The sequence below is a fragment of the Fusarium venenatum genome (genome assembly GCF_020744135.1).
Source record: "Fusarium venenatum strain MPI-CAGE-CH-0201 chromosome Unknown EDB82scaffold_4, whole genome shotgun sequence".
NCBI classification, from domain to species: domain Eukaryota; kingdom Fungi; phylum Ascomycota; class Sordariomycetes; order Hypocreales; family Nectriaceae; genus Fusarium; species Fusarium venenatum.
The window spans coordinates 4,161,633-4,174,422 of NW_027072132.1; the positions used below are offsets into that span (position 1 = coordinate 4,161,633).

General features: G+C 46.0%; 7 protein-coding genes across 7 annotated transcripts; 5 read left to right on the forward strand and 2 right to left on the reverse strand.

Annotated features, from left to right (window-relative positions):
• The first annotated feature begins 30 nt into the window (after nucleotides 1-30).
• EDB82DRAFT_515103 (P-loop containing nucleoside triphosphate hydrolase protein) lies at nucleotides 31-1,177 on the forward strand. Its single transcript, XM_025738408.2, has 3 exons — nucleotides 31-299; nucleotides 356-595; nucleotides 651-1,177. Exons 1-3 carry the CDS (start codon nucleotides 223-225, stop codon nucleotides 1,003-1,005), a joined length of 672 nt encoding a protein of 223 aa, XP_025593172.2. The 5' UTR covers nucleotides 31-222; the 3' UTR covers nucleotides 1,006-1,177.
• Nucleotides 1,178-1,306: 129 nt separating this feature from the next.
• Nucleotides 1,307-2,461, reverse strand: EDB82DRAFT_561979 (uncharacterized protein; the record flags this gene model as incomplete). The annotated part of the gene is made up of 2 exons (XM_065609765.1): nucleotides 1,307-2,287; nucleotides 2,342-2,461. The coding sequence occupies 2 exons, from the start codon at nucleotides 2,459-2,461 to the stop codon at nucleotides 1,373-1,375; spliced, it is 1,035 nt and encodes a 344-aa protein (XP_065463407.1). The 3' UTR covers nucleotides 1,307-1,372.
• A 1,095-nt stretch (nucleotides 2,462-3,556) lies between these two features.
• On the forward strand, nucleotides 3,557-4,486 carry EDB82DRAFT_515105 (uncharacterized protein). Its single transcript, XM_025738412.2, has 2 exons — nucleotides 3,557-3,868; nucleotides 3,921-4,486. Exons 1-2 carry the CDS (start codon nucleotides 3,656-3,658, stop codon nucleotides 4,395-4,397), a joined length of 690 nt encoding a protein of 229 aa, XP_025593175.2. The 5' UTR covers nucleotides 3,557-3,655; the 3' UTR covers nucleotides 4,398-4,486.
• Nucleotides 4,487-4,615: 129 nt separating this feature from the next.
• EDB82DRAFT_322468 (uncharacterized protein) lies at nucleotides 4,616-7,121 on the forward strand. The gene is made up of 5 exons (XM_065607479.1): nucleotides 4,616-5,584; nucleotides 5,637-5,812; nucleotides 5,860-6,161; nucleotides 6,209-6,414; nucleotides 6,463-7,121. The coding sequence occupies exons 1-5, from the start codon at nucleotides 4,703-4,705 to the stop codon at nucleotides 6,982-6,984; spliced, it is 2,088 nt and encodes a 695-aa protein (XP_065463408.1). The 5' UTR covers nucleotides 4,616-4,702; the 3' UTR covers nucleotides 6,985-7,121.
• Nucleotides 7,122-7,258: 137 nt separating this feature from the next.
• On the reverse strand, nucleotides 7,259-7,732 carry EDB82DRAFT_529909 (uncharacterized protein; the record flags this gene model as incomplete). The annotated part of the gene is made up of 1 exon (XM_025738414.2): nucleotides 7,259-7,732. One exon carries the CDS (start codon nucleotides 7,730-7,732, stop codon nucleotides 7,259-7,261), a length of 474 nt encoding a protein of 157 aa, XP_025593177.2.
• Nucleotides 7,733-8,025: 293 nt separating this feature from the next.
• On the forward strand, nucleotides 8,026-10,518 carry EDB82DRAFT_515113 (cytochrome P450). Its single transcript, XM_025738415.2, has 3 exons — nucleotides 8,026-8,043; nucleotides 8,099-8,732; nucleotides 8,794-10,518. Exons 2-3 carry the CDS (start codon nucleotides 8,518-8,520, stop codon nucleotides 10,214-10,216), a joined length of 1,638 nt encoding a protein of 545 aa, XP_025593178.2. The 5' UTR covers nucleotides 8,026-8,043; nucleotides 8,099-8,517; the 3' UTR covers nucleotides 10,217-10,518.
• Nucleotides 10,519-11,200: 682 nt separating this feature from the next.
• On the forward strand, nucleotides 11,201-12,406 carry EDB82DRAFT_561984 (uncharacterized protein; the record flags this gene model as incomplete). The annotated part of the gene is made up of 1 exon (XM_025738416.2): nucleotides 11,201-12,406. The coding sequence occupies one exon, from the start codon at nucleotides 11,201-11,203 to the stop codon at nucleotides 12,260-12,262; it is 1,062 nt and encodes a 353-aa protein (XP_025593179.2). The 3' UTR covers nucleotides 12,263-12,406.
• Nucleotides 12,407-12,790: the final 384 nt, after the last annotated feature.

Consider the following 12,790-nt stretch of genomic DNA (forward strand, 5'->3'; position numbering starts at 1 on the left):
GCAATTCGAGTTACATGAAACACGATACTTAATGTACTCAATCTATTGGGACGCTTTATCGACTCAATGAATCTACTCAACAGGGAACAACATCATCGTCTTCACTCCAGGCATCATCCTACAGCCATCACAGGCCAGCACGTGATTGGACGAATTCCCCCACTGTGCGCACCAGCTCCTGCATTAGATTAGAACCCCGCCATTGTTAAGCATTTTCCTACGATGCGGTGGTTTTTGGGTATTGCGAACCGCAACTCAAACCTTTCTTTCAAGCAAATCCCAGCCTTTCAAGTCTCAAAGTAAGTCTCCGCAGCTCAAATTCCAAATAAACAGTTCTCATCTCTCGCCTCTCTAGACGCTCCTTCACAATGGCTTCTCCTTCGGACCGTCGACCCATCGTTATCTCGGGACCTAGCGGTGTCGGAAAGGGCACGCTGATCAACATGCTCTTCAACCGTCACCCCGATCAGTTTACTCTGTCCGTGTCGCATACTACCCGTAACCCTCGTGAGGGTGAGAGTGATGGTGTCCACTATCACTTTGTCACCAAGGATGCTTTCCGGGACTTGATCGCCAAGGATGGCTTCGTTGAGCAGTACGTTCATCAATCGCATGCAGACTTGCGCATACACTAACAACTCGATTCGCAGCGCCCAATTCGGTAGCAACCTTTACGGAACGAGCAAGGCGACCATCGAGGAGCAAACAGCCAAGGGCAAAGTCGTCGTCCTCGACATCGAAATGGAGGGTGTCAAGCAAGTCAAGGCCTCCACCATTGACGCCCGCTACGTCTTCGTCTCCCCCCCTGACACCGAGGAGCTTGAGAAGAGACTCCGAGGCCGTGGTACCGAGACCGAGGAGAGCATTCAACAGCGTCTTACCCGTGCGCAGGACGAGCTTGCCTGGGCGCGATCAGCCGAGTTTGACAAGATCCTCGTCAATGACGATTTAGAGAAGACATACCAGGAGCTGGACGCTTTTGTATACACTGAGAAGAGCGATTAAATCTGGAGATGATTGATTGGAGGTGTCTTCTTTTAGAGGAGTTTGGTAAAAGTAAAATTATAAATGAAGCATGATAGACCTACAATGATCAATGATTATACCCAGGGTTCCACTATTTATTGTCTTGAACGACAAGTCTTCCTGTTAGTTCACATACATAAAAAAAACTCCGTTGCTATCCAGTAACATCAATGATGGACAGACCTTGCGTCTGTACTAGGGCTCTAAGAGAATATGACCTCTTGGCCTAGGGGCATAAGAATACATTATCTAAAAGCCAACCTAACATGACATCAAGTAGCCTCTTTGTATCGTCTCTCATGGTCTCGATGACCCGGTACTAACTTCTCGGGACGCGACTCTACTTCTAGTTTCCCATGCCATACGTCCTGCGATACCGCTGACTGAGTTCAATATACAAGTCGACACGAGTGCTGCTTCCCATCTTACTGACAGTTGCACGGATTTCAACTTGAGCAATCTTATTCAGTAAACGATCACTCTCAGTTCTTAGGACTGACTTACAGAACTCAGGACGAGCGATGGGTGCCGTTTGTTTAGGCTGTCTAACAGCGTCTTGGAAGCTACGTGCCAGGAGATGGGCAGTTTCGTCGGGCTCGGTGGCGATCTGTCGGGTGAAGCTGGTGTTTGGGTTTCTCAGATAGCGAACAAAGTAGCCGAAGAGAGCATGATTGTTCGCCAATCGCTGGACAACTAGCCTGGATGCTTCGTTGTCTTCATCTTGCCCTTGTCTGAGTAGCTCGGATTCCTCGGACGATAGGGAGGATGAACTGCTTTCGCCCGATCGTTCAGGGGCACTCTCTTCAACGTGGTAGTCTGGTTGAGGAAGCATCTCAACGTTCTGCTCTTCAGATTCTTCTAGAGACGTAGTGCATGCACTAGCTACGGACAGAGGCACAGGGGCAGATTTGGTAGGAGTCTCTTCAGGAAGAGTCAACCCGACGTTGGCCGATGGTTTGTCAGATGACTTGGGGTCACGCTCTTTGACAACCTGATCTGGAGATCCGAACCGGATCTCGAAGTGAGCAACTTTGATCGTTCGAGGAATGATGATCCTAGCAAGTAAGGGCTCCGCCTCCAACTTCTCGACTTTAACACTAGGCACTTTGGCCGTATTAAGGCTCTTTGAGAAACTCGCTTTCGGGCTTTCGATAGTAGATGTTCTGGACTCGTATGACATGTTGATCACCTCGGTAATCTTAGAGACCCGATGAGATAGCGTGGCGATGTCGTCCAAAATCAGGCGATGTCCAGCCTCCAGCTAGACATTTCTTAGGGTGTGTTATGCCGAAATATATTACGAAAAAGGACTCACGTTTTCAAGCTTTGATATGAGTGTGAGGTACTTGGCATCTTGGCTGTTCTCATCTACAGGCCACCCGGGCCCGCTTGGGATAGGGGCTGGACGTTTAAGGTGACCAGTCGTGCTAGTCATGTTGGTGGCGGGATTTTGGAAAATAGTCCCTTGTTCCAGAGTAGGAGTAGGAGGATCCGCGAATCTGTCGTCCATCCTGCCAGTCGGTCACTTGAGAAGTGGCGATGTTCCGAATGTAGAATGGGAAAGCCGTGAATAAGCTGGTTGTCTTGGATGAGAAAAACGCTGTGTTGAAAGAAGAGAAAACAATGTATTTGTAGTTGAGGAATGAGCTGGAGCTAATGATTGAGTGATAGCATCGCTGATGCCTGCCCGATAGTAAATTTGCAGGTGTCACTGTTACACACGGTTTGTCACTGCCGGAATCACTGTACCAGCTGGCAAACATCATACATACCTACATGTTGCCTAGCAGCCTAGGTACTATTGAAGTACCTACTTAAGAAAGAAATGTTAAGCCATATACCTAAAATCGATACACTTTGCCATTTCCTATTGGATACAAACAGGGTAAAAGAAACAAAATACAAATAACCACATGTTTGTTGACAATCTAACTCGTCTCAGTAACAGCCCTAGGAACAATGACGACGGCATTATCTAGCAAATTGTCATTGAGTGATGTTGTATCATTGTTGACAGACTTTATAAGGCATGAGACTGAGTAATCTGCCCTTTACTAGGTCGAGTATCCGAGGACTGAGTTAATAGCTGTTCTGATCCTTAACAATCTTCTCCAAAGCGAACCGGGCCGGTTTTGACTGTAAGATATCGCTGCATTTAGGAATGTTGTATACAGAACAAGTGTTTAACGTATCTATATTCAGTCTATTGGATTCCTTTATAGTGACTTTCCTGGACCTTGCAAGTGTATTGTTAGTGTCGGCAACTGTTCTAAGGGTGGTCAGTGTTTGATATATAGTCCTGCTAGCCTATGTTTGCAGTTTTGATTAAAATATTTGTTAAGAAGCAGAAACCTGTTCCAATTGCGCTCATACGAGTTGAGAAAATATCATCAAGATAGCTTTATATCATGATGCTTCAAAATGCCAAGAATAGTACTGTTCTGTTTGTAGACATCGTTAGCTTATGCCAAGAAAAGGTGAGTCAATCCGGAACTATGCATAGGCTACGGAGTACGAGAAACATCCAATATGCAGACATCATTTCTCTGTGGAGTACAATGCATGTTGGTATGTCATCGGGATTTTGGTATTGTGGTGTCTCCACAAGATACGAAGGTCCAGCCGAATTATGCAGATAGCTAAGCCATATATAACAAACTTGCTGACCCATCACGTTTCTATGTTTTTTTTGCTGTTTACAAACACCAACATATCAACAACACAATTCAACATGACGACAAAAGTTTGGAGCCGAAACACACAAGCCGGTGCTGCTCTGGAGAAAGTCCAAGAAGCCATTCGAAACCCTACAGCAGCGTTAATTCCAAAGCCGCCTTCTGACGTAAGCGACTCTCGTACATCATGAGACAATGACTGATGATAATGTTTCACAGCTTGATGAGATCAAGGCTGATAGCGATTCATTCACTTTGGCTTCATTCACCACGGAGGATGCTTTCGAGCTTGGCAATCTTCTATACGCCCGCCTCTACCCTTTCGCTCTTGAGGGCAAGCCAACAGTGATTTCAATTGCTCTCGCAAACACTTCTCAGGTTGTCTTTCAGACTGTGACTGGACCTGGTACAGCGCCTGACAACGAGCAATGGGTCCGCCGCAAGAGAAACACAGTCCTCAGATTCGGTTGCAGCACCTGGTTTATGCACAACAAACTCAAAGGCGATGAGGCTGCCTTTGCTGCAAAGTATGCTATCGCCGACTCCAACAAGGGCGACTACGCTATCCACGGTGGAGCTATTCCTATTCGTGTTCGTGGCGTTGAGGGAATTGTAGCTGTTGTCGTTGTGAGTGGACTGAAGCAGGATGAGGATCATGGAGTTATTGTAGACGTCATCAAGAATAACTGGAACTAGGTACTAATAATAAATCATCTCCATGAAGAAATAATGTATATTTGAAACCGGATCACTCCATTTCCTATCCCCTGTCAGTACATGCAGGGAATAGTCGGCATTCCCGATACGGGCCGTCCGCGATATGTATATGCACCAAAAGGATTAAGGTTTATGCAGCTAATGAAAGCGAAATTTGACCTAATTAACTTCCAAGTTTAACCAAACCAAAATCCATGCATCCATGCTATGCAGCTGATGAAGGTTGAAATTCGGTATCTAGTTTTAACTATATTCATTGGGCCTCTTTGTTAACGACGAAAACGATGAACGCGACAAAATGGAGAATCTCAAAGGCTTGCCAAGAATGTCGCGCCAAGAAGATTAAATGCAATGGCGAGACGCCCTGCCAGAACTGCCGAATGAGAAATCTCAGTTGCGTCTATCGCGAAAAGGCCCGTAATCGGACGCGAAAGGTCAAACCGCGAACTGCCGCCTATGAGACAATCATGTCTCACGATGCAATGGAGAGCACTTCACTAGAAGCATCCGACGAAGGGACAGTTCCGCCTACGCCGAGCGCTGATGATGCTTCTATCGGACCATCTGGCTCAGTAATGGACAGTGAGCGCAGTACCGGTATAACTCACAATGCCGTCGCTGCAACACATCGCGCATCCCCGTCATGTTTCCTCCAGCTTTATTATGGACCTTCATCCAATTTCGCTCTCCTCAATTCTATCTACCACCAAATAGCAGGAACATCTCCGAACGATCCTTCGTCGCGCTCTGGTATTGTCGAAGAGGGTGGTCCAGGTCTAGACCTTTTCAGTCACCGAAGATTGTTCTTTGGGGATTTGGCAGATAACCAACGACCATCGTTACTCCCCGATGACGGCTCAGCCCTGCTTATTGATCCCGAAACAGCCCATCGGTTACTCGAGAGATATCTTTTGACCTACTGGCATGGCCTGCCCGTTATGAGTAAAGACGACTATCGTCGTCGTTTAGACGCGTTGTTTCAGCCGCCAGGAATATTTGATTATGATGCGCCCGAGACAATCATCATCATGCTTGCAGTTGGCCTAGGGGCCTCTATGACAGGTGAAGAAGCCATTGCAGAATTTATTTTCCAAAAAACAAAGCAGGGCGCCGCGAAATTGGACGAAGTTGTCAACATGCAAGTCGTCCAAATACACCTTTTGATGATAAGTCACCCTTCCCCAAACCCTGGGTTCAGTTAAGCTTACAGCCACAAACGCCCATTTTCAATCAGAGAGAGCAAGACCAAACTCAAGTTTCTTGCATGTCGGCACTGCCTGTAGAAAGGCTATAGCTGCTGGCCTACACAAAGATGGGTGCATGCGCCCTGGATATACAGAGGATGACACAAATCAAAGAAGCATCACCTTTTGGAGTGTATTCTTCTGGGAAACGTAAGCTCAATATCAGCATAATCTGGGCAATATCTGACACTACACAGATGGCAATGTCTTGTTCTTGGTCGCCATAGCTCGATTCCTGACCCCGGCCCAGTCATTCCGTTGCCGAAAGATCAAAAACTACTCAGATCCTTGGTCACGTTATCACGCATCATGGATAAGTGTGTCAAGCGTATATACAGTCCACGGCATGACTCGTTATTGCCTGTGTGGAATGCAGCTGTCGAGATTCGTCGCGAATTACATCAGTTTGCAGAGCAGCAACTCAAGGATATGAAGTTTGGCCTCGTTGGCGATCCGAGTACTGGAGAGCTTGGTGTGTGTCAAGCTATGGTGTCAACTAGTAAGTCATTTTGGATGTTGGTAGACTTTGTGGCTGACCCGAAGTAGTGTACCATCACACCCTACTACTAACATTCCGCCCATTCCTGATATTAAGAGCCAAGCTCAACCGTGATCGAGCGTCTGCTACATCTGCCGATAAGTTGCAATTACCTCCACCTTGGCTTGACAGCGCCTGCGAATACTGTCTAGAAGCGGCGAGAAACTCAGTTGGATTCCTGACAGGCTCTTGTGCCACAAACATTCTTTGCCGTGTATGTTTACTCCTTCTGATTAGTTGTAACCAAACTAACAAACTGCAGGACATTAAATACCATGGCTTCTTCATCGAGGGAGCTTGCTACGCTTTGGCTTTTGACATGCTCCAGGAGAAGAAAACCGCCCATCGCAACTTGCCTTGGATTCATTCAGGTCTCAGATGCTTGCGTTCTATGATGGGATCAGCCGGAATCAACGCAGGCCAACTGCCAATTACGATTGCCTCAATCGAGCAGATGGTTCGCTCTGCCGGCTTTGAAATGAAAGACCCTGTCAACCAGACACAGCAGTATCAGCAACAAATTCCAAGGTCGACACTTCCCGGCTCGCCGGCTCCTACTAATGTGGCAGGCATGGGGAGCGAGCCAGCATTTACCTTTCCTTCTATGCCATTTGGCTTCGACACGACGGGTCAGCTGAATGGTGCATCACCGGCGGGTGCTAGACCAGAAGATATGGCAGATTTTACAGCTGCTGATGTTGGCTGGGATATTGATTTCGGATCAATGAACATGGATGCGTTTTTGTCTCTTGATTCGGCAGAGGCTTTCAATTTTGCGCCTTGAGCGGATGCGTATGATTGACCGATGAGGGTTAAAATCGCAGTGAAGGCTCGGGAGGGTTATCCTCTTTGAAGTATGCTGACGAATTCAATAGGGTGAGATTATATGATTGCCACGGACGTAATTTGATTCTAGGTACAGGACATGGAGTATTGGATATTTGCTTTATACCAGCATTTGAGAGCCAAATATGGCTCCCAATCATAATGTTTTTGAATAAAGTGTTTCACATAGATGATGACAATAATCAACACGTTTTATGAGAACCCGGCTGTCCTTACTCACTCTGAAGAGCCAAAACAGCAGTCAGGCCTCCAGTCAAGGCCAAAAGTCCCCTAACAATGTTCATCCATCGCCACTTCTTCAACAAATCCACAACTTCCTCTCGACTCGCCTTCTCCTGTTCGACACTACTAGCCGCAATGTCGTTGAGGCGATTATTGGTAGCCATCATCCCAAGTCCAGTCCATGGAAGCTGAGACAGCGTAGTTACAGCTGCAATAGTCCAGAGCGTACGTTGAGCGGGAACAAGATAGGCAACGATGCCTGACGACGCACCTGAGAACATGGCGAGGGGAACAAGGGTCAGAGCACCGCGAGTGTAGAAGTCTTTGAAGAAGAGCGTATTGATAGATGTAGGTTGATTATATAGGAAAGGAACGGTGAGGTGCGAGGAGCCGAGATTCACACCGGCCAGGACAAGGCTTGAAGTCAGGCCGAAGACTTGGAATGTGCGTACAGTAGGGTCCATAATGAATTGATTATCTGTATATTTCTGTAAAGGTCAGAGTTGTTTGATGACGATGATAAGTAAGGAGTGAGACGTCAAGTGAGGAGGTAGACACACAAAGTTTGTTAATTATTGGTTAGTATGAGACATGTGAAGATAAGATGCCTCGTTAGACGCATGTGGCTTTTCTCAAGCTCTTTATCGAGACATATAGACATATTCCAGCCATTGTTCGTGTTTATGATGTTTGCATGTTTAGATGTTTTCTGTAATATGGACAGGACCAGGTTGATAACTCTGTTTTGTATAATACACCAACTATCTACTGCATTGTATGTATGCCTGTTTGTCATGATGTGAGACTGAAAATGACTAAGACATGGGTAGACTCGTATTCGTGTTTATACTTTCCGTTATCCGAGGACCATATCACTAGGACTCCTCAGACGACACCCGTTATTTACTGTCTGTTTATTTGGTCCTATATGTGTGTTTCTAGTATTTGTTTAAATCATCTTAGAACTCATCTGGTAGTTACAACAGAGATTATGTGCTCCTAGGGACGCGTTCAGAACCTAAAGTGACGATCATGACGCCAAAGGATCGCTTCGCATCACGCTAAAATGACAGTACGTGCATAACTCGTCTGGTATTTGTAGGGATATCACGCCTTCCGGGAGCCAATCATGTAAATTATAATCCAATTAATCTCGCCAGAGAAAAGACAAAGCTGACATCTTCTTTTCCCACCTTTCAACCCAACAGTTTCCATCCCAGCCCTGTTGCCCAGGGATTGTGGTTCTACGATGGATCTGTCTTCACTTTACCAGAACGTTTCGGCGAGTCTCGCGTCTTTGTCCCTTGTCTATAAAATTCTCTTTGCAATTGTTGTCATTCTTGTTCTGAATAAAGCCTACGGTGGCCGAAGCAAGGGGTATAAGAATTTACCAGCCTATGCACCAATTGAACTTGCTATTGCCAGTTATATCCTCAGTGGAGATGGCATTAGCCGACGAATCTTGTAACACTTATTCCCAATGCTTACGCTCTCATCATTCACGCCTGCTAATCCAGACAAACAGTTCAGCTGTAAGCCGCTACGGAGGCTCACTCTTTGGTATCACTTCAGGGCATCAGATTGTGGCCGATCTTCCAGGCATAGAGCGTCTCTTGACACAGTCTCACCATATTTTCGACTCTACCCCAGCACAGTATTCACTCTGTACGCTTGTTTTTGGAAGTACCGATTCTCCTCAGTTGAGGGAAAAGTTACATACTTCTCTGAAAGACCTTGTCCCTCCTCTGGAAAGAACCTTTCTCAACGATGCTGCATCTACTGCTGCTGTTGAGAGATCAAGTGTTGCTGAGCGCGGTGCATCACTCGTTACCTTCTCTTCTGACCCACAACATATGGCACGCTGGGAACTATCAGCAGGAATCAAGGTTCTACAGTCGGAGCAACCAGGTGTCCCAGGAAAAGTCGAAGCGAACTTGCAAAGCTTGACCCGTGACTTTGGGGCCTGCATGTCCATCCCTCTCATCTACGGTCAAGATCTTCTCGACCGCCATCCTCAACTCCTCGACGACTTTTGGGCTTTTGATAATGAGCTGTTTCCTCTGCTTATGGTTGGAATTCCCAAATGGGCTCCCTTTAAAATGATGCAGGATGGACTCAAAGCGAGAGCCAGAATTATCGATAGTCTGGAGGGTGTTTACAAACGTGTTGAGCAAGAACGACGAGGAGAACCGATTGATTTTGGCGCCGATATCTCAGATGTCAGCACAATGCTGCGCGAACGAAACAAGGTTTATAACCGAGATGGTTGGACCCTTAAAGAGCGTGCTGCTGCTGATCTCGGTACTTTCTGGGGTCTGAATGCCAATACTCAGCCTGTCTTGTTCTGGTTTTTACTTTACGCTTATTCTACTCCTGGATTGCTTGAGCGAATCAGGCAAGAGATTTCGCCTTATGTCACTCTATCTGGAGGGGAGCGACCAGAAATTACTTCTATGAATTTTCAGAGTCTGTTCAGAAACTGTCCCCTCTTCAAAGCTTGTATTTTTGAGACGTATCGCCTAGTCAATGAGCCAACATCAATCCGCCACGTGTCTCAATCAGTCAGTGTCAACGATGGCAATCTTCAGCACAACCTGAACGAAGGCACATACATCTCTGTGCCCTTAGCTCTCAGGAACAAGGACCCTGACCTGTACCAAGACCCAGACTCTTTTATCCCTGATCGGTTCCTCGACACGGACCCCGAGACAGGAAAGTCGACAGCCCGATATGGAAAGTTGAAGCCGTGGGGTGTCGGAGCTGCCATGTGTAAGGGACGTACATTCGCAGAGAAGGAGATCATCTCTTTGGGTTCGGCTGTCGTGAGTCTTTGGAACATTGCTCCGGTTGATGGAAATTGGAAGTTACCTGCCATGATTCCTGGGACTGGAGTCAAGAAGCCAGTTAACGACATACGTGTGGTTGTGCAGAGAAGAGTAGTAGTATAAGTTTCAGGAACGTTTAATGTGTCGTTCTCAGCCTTGGGTTTAGGGCTGAAGTATGTAAGCTTTGCTCAGTCTTACGAAAAGTGGAAAGGGTAAAAGCACAACATTTTAGACATAAAACATTTGGAGTGACTCGCCCCTTTACATGCTCAAAGACGCCTCGACAGTGTTGTCTGGTCCTTTTCTCAAACTTTGCCACAATGCCGGATTATTGGTTGGTTTTAAAACTTTAACATCTTGCGTGCAGTTTTTGTCACCCCAGATACTGCCTGGAAAGATTGCACAGAGGAAATAGATACAGCAGAGTCTCAATATAAAGTCAAGGTTGCTGCGCTATTGAGTTCATTGGCGCACCCCAATAAACAGGTTAGCTTTTCAGGAGCAATAAGTATATAAGAAACCGCGAGATTACCTCTTCGTTTGTACATTGCGGCATGTGTTTTACCTACGTTAAGCAAGTAACTAACGTAGTGTGAGTTTGTAAAGGCTTTAGGTAGGTGAGTGTCAACCTTAACATAATAACCATGGATAGAATGTGAATTAATTAGGGTCAAGGGAACACTTTTAATCAAAACCTACTTTCTATTCATCTATAAAAGAAGACACTGCCCCCTGTTCTTTTCAAAGTAGACCATCTTCCTTACAAACCACGTTTCGGTAAAGCTCACTATCTGATTTCTTCAATCTTCGTACCTAGCCAGCTTTTACTGCTAGATATCATATCAAACCTCTATCATCGACACCTTGCTCAAGATTCTATCACGAGCTGCACAGTCATCAGCTACCAGTCATTTGGAAACAAGTCATTCAGGCTATCGACCTTTTCCTTGAGCCCCTGTCACAAGCCATACTGTTGTTCAGCCACAAGTAATTCAGAATATCGACTTTTCTTCTCGCTCCTATCCCGAGCTATACAGTCATCATCACCTACAAATCATTCAGACTATCATCTTCTTTCTCAAGCTCCTGTGGCAAGCTACACAAAAGATGCCTACGGCAACAGCCAACATGGGTTTCAAGATGGAATGGGACGAGTTTCTAAAACTTTATGCCAAACGCAACCGTGGTTCTCTTACAACAACACCTGGTCAAAGCACCCTTACATACATCTTCTCTCCTCAGGATATTAGAGACGCAATCAGGGCTCCTCATTCCCCCGAGAGTCGCCAACCAAGCCCTTCTGGTCAATATGTAATGCCAAGTCCTACATACGGCTATGCACCTTCAACCGGGTCTTCCTGTTCTGGAGTCTTGAGCCCCTTTTATCTATCCTCACCTACAGATTCTGTGCGATCAACAACTTCGGCCTGGCGTCCAGAAAGTCAGGACTATACTCTATCACCTTCACCTTCTTTTTCACGTTCTTCTTCACCTCCTTCTTCGCCTTCCTTTTCAGCTTCGTCCTGGCGTACAGAAAGTCAGCACTACACTCTATCATCTTCACCCTATTCTTCACCTCCTTCTCCAGCTTTGTCCTGGGATACCAGTCAAGGAAGCTATAGTCCTTCACCATCTCCAAACAGGCTCATCAGAAACACACACAAAAGAGTATATCAAAAACGTGCCAAGGTTCAGGGTGAGGTGTATCTGCCTCTGGGGCCCCAGACCCGACTCCTCTCAAAGATCCAAACTCTCTTGGAGCATGCCTGCTTCACTTATGCTGAGAAGCATCTTCCACAACTACTCGATGAAAACGATTGGGACTGTCCAGAAGCCGGAGAACTCAACGTGTGGATGCATCACTTGGCGATACACGGTTTAGAGCTGCATTATTTGGCTAGAGACCGTGGCATTACAGAACGTCTTTCTAGCGTGATGCATTCAGTAGAAAATATTCGTCACGATGCTGTACACCGCAACAGAGTGGAAATTAGTCGACTGGCAATATATCTGGACCATGCTGTGGATCTTTGCACGGTTCTTGGAGACCAAGAGGACTTGAATAAACTCAAAGCAATTCGGGACGAGACAAAGGCCCAGATCGCCCCGCTTCAAGCTGCTGTACTCGAGGCCGGAAAAAACATAGCGAAGTTCTATGAGGCTCGCTAAAAAGTTATTCGATTAATGCTGAGAGAGGAAGGAAGACTTGTGGCGTTATTTGTCGGGGTTTTTTGTTGTATATTAATCGATACCCATTACAGTCACGAGGAATTGGTATTGTTTTGAAGCTAGTGTTGTTCTCAGTTTACACATAAATGGCTAGCTGATGAAAAGAATATCCTATTACGACACTAAGATCTTTACCAAAGTGCATTTACTCGCTTAGTACGTATGAAAATAAGTCTCGTGAAACTTTAGGGTAGCCGTGTTTTGTAGATTAAGATGAAACCAGAGTAACAAGAGTCTTTGGCCATTGATTTGGCAACAGTCAACGCCACAAAGCTACTGCAACTGCTCAGAGTAGAAAGGTCTAGAACCAAGATACTGGGATTGAACTTGGTAACTGAACTGTGTTAGCATTGTCAATTAATAGTGACGTAACATGGGGACGGCTAAACCCGTCAAAACGTTGAAAGCACTCCCCTGATCTTCAACGGAACTACAACAAGGATTCGATCTCATCTCGATCTTGTTAGC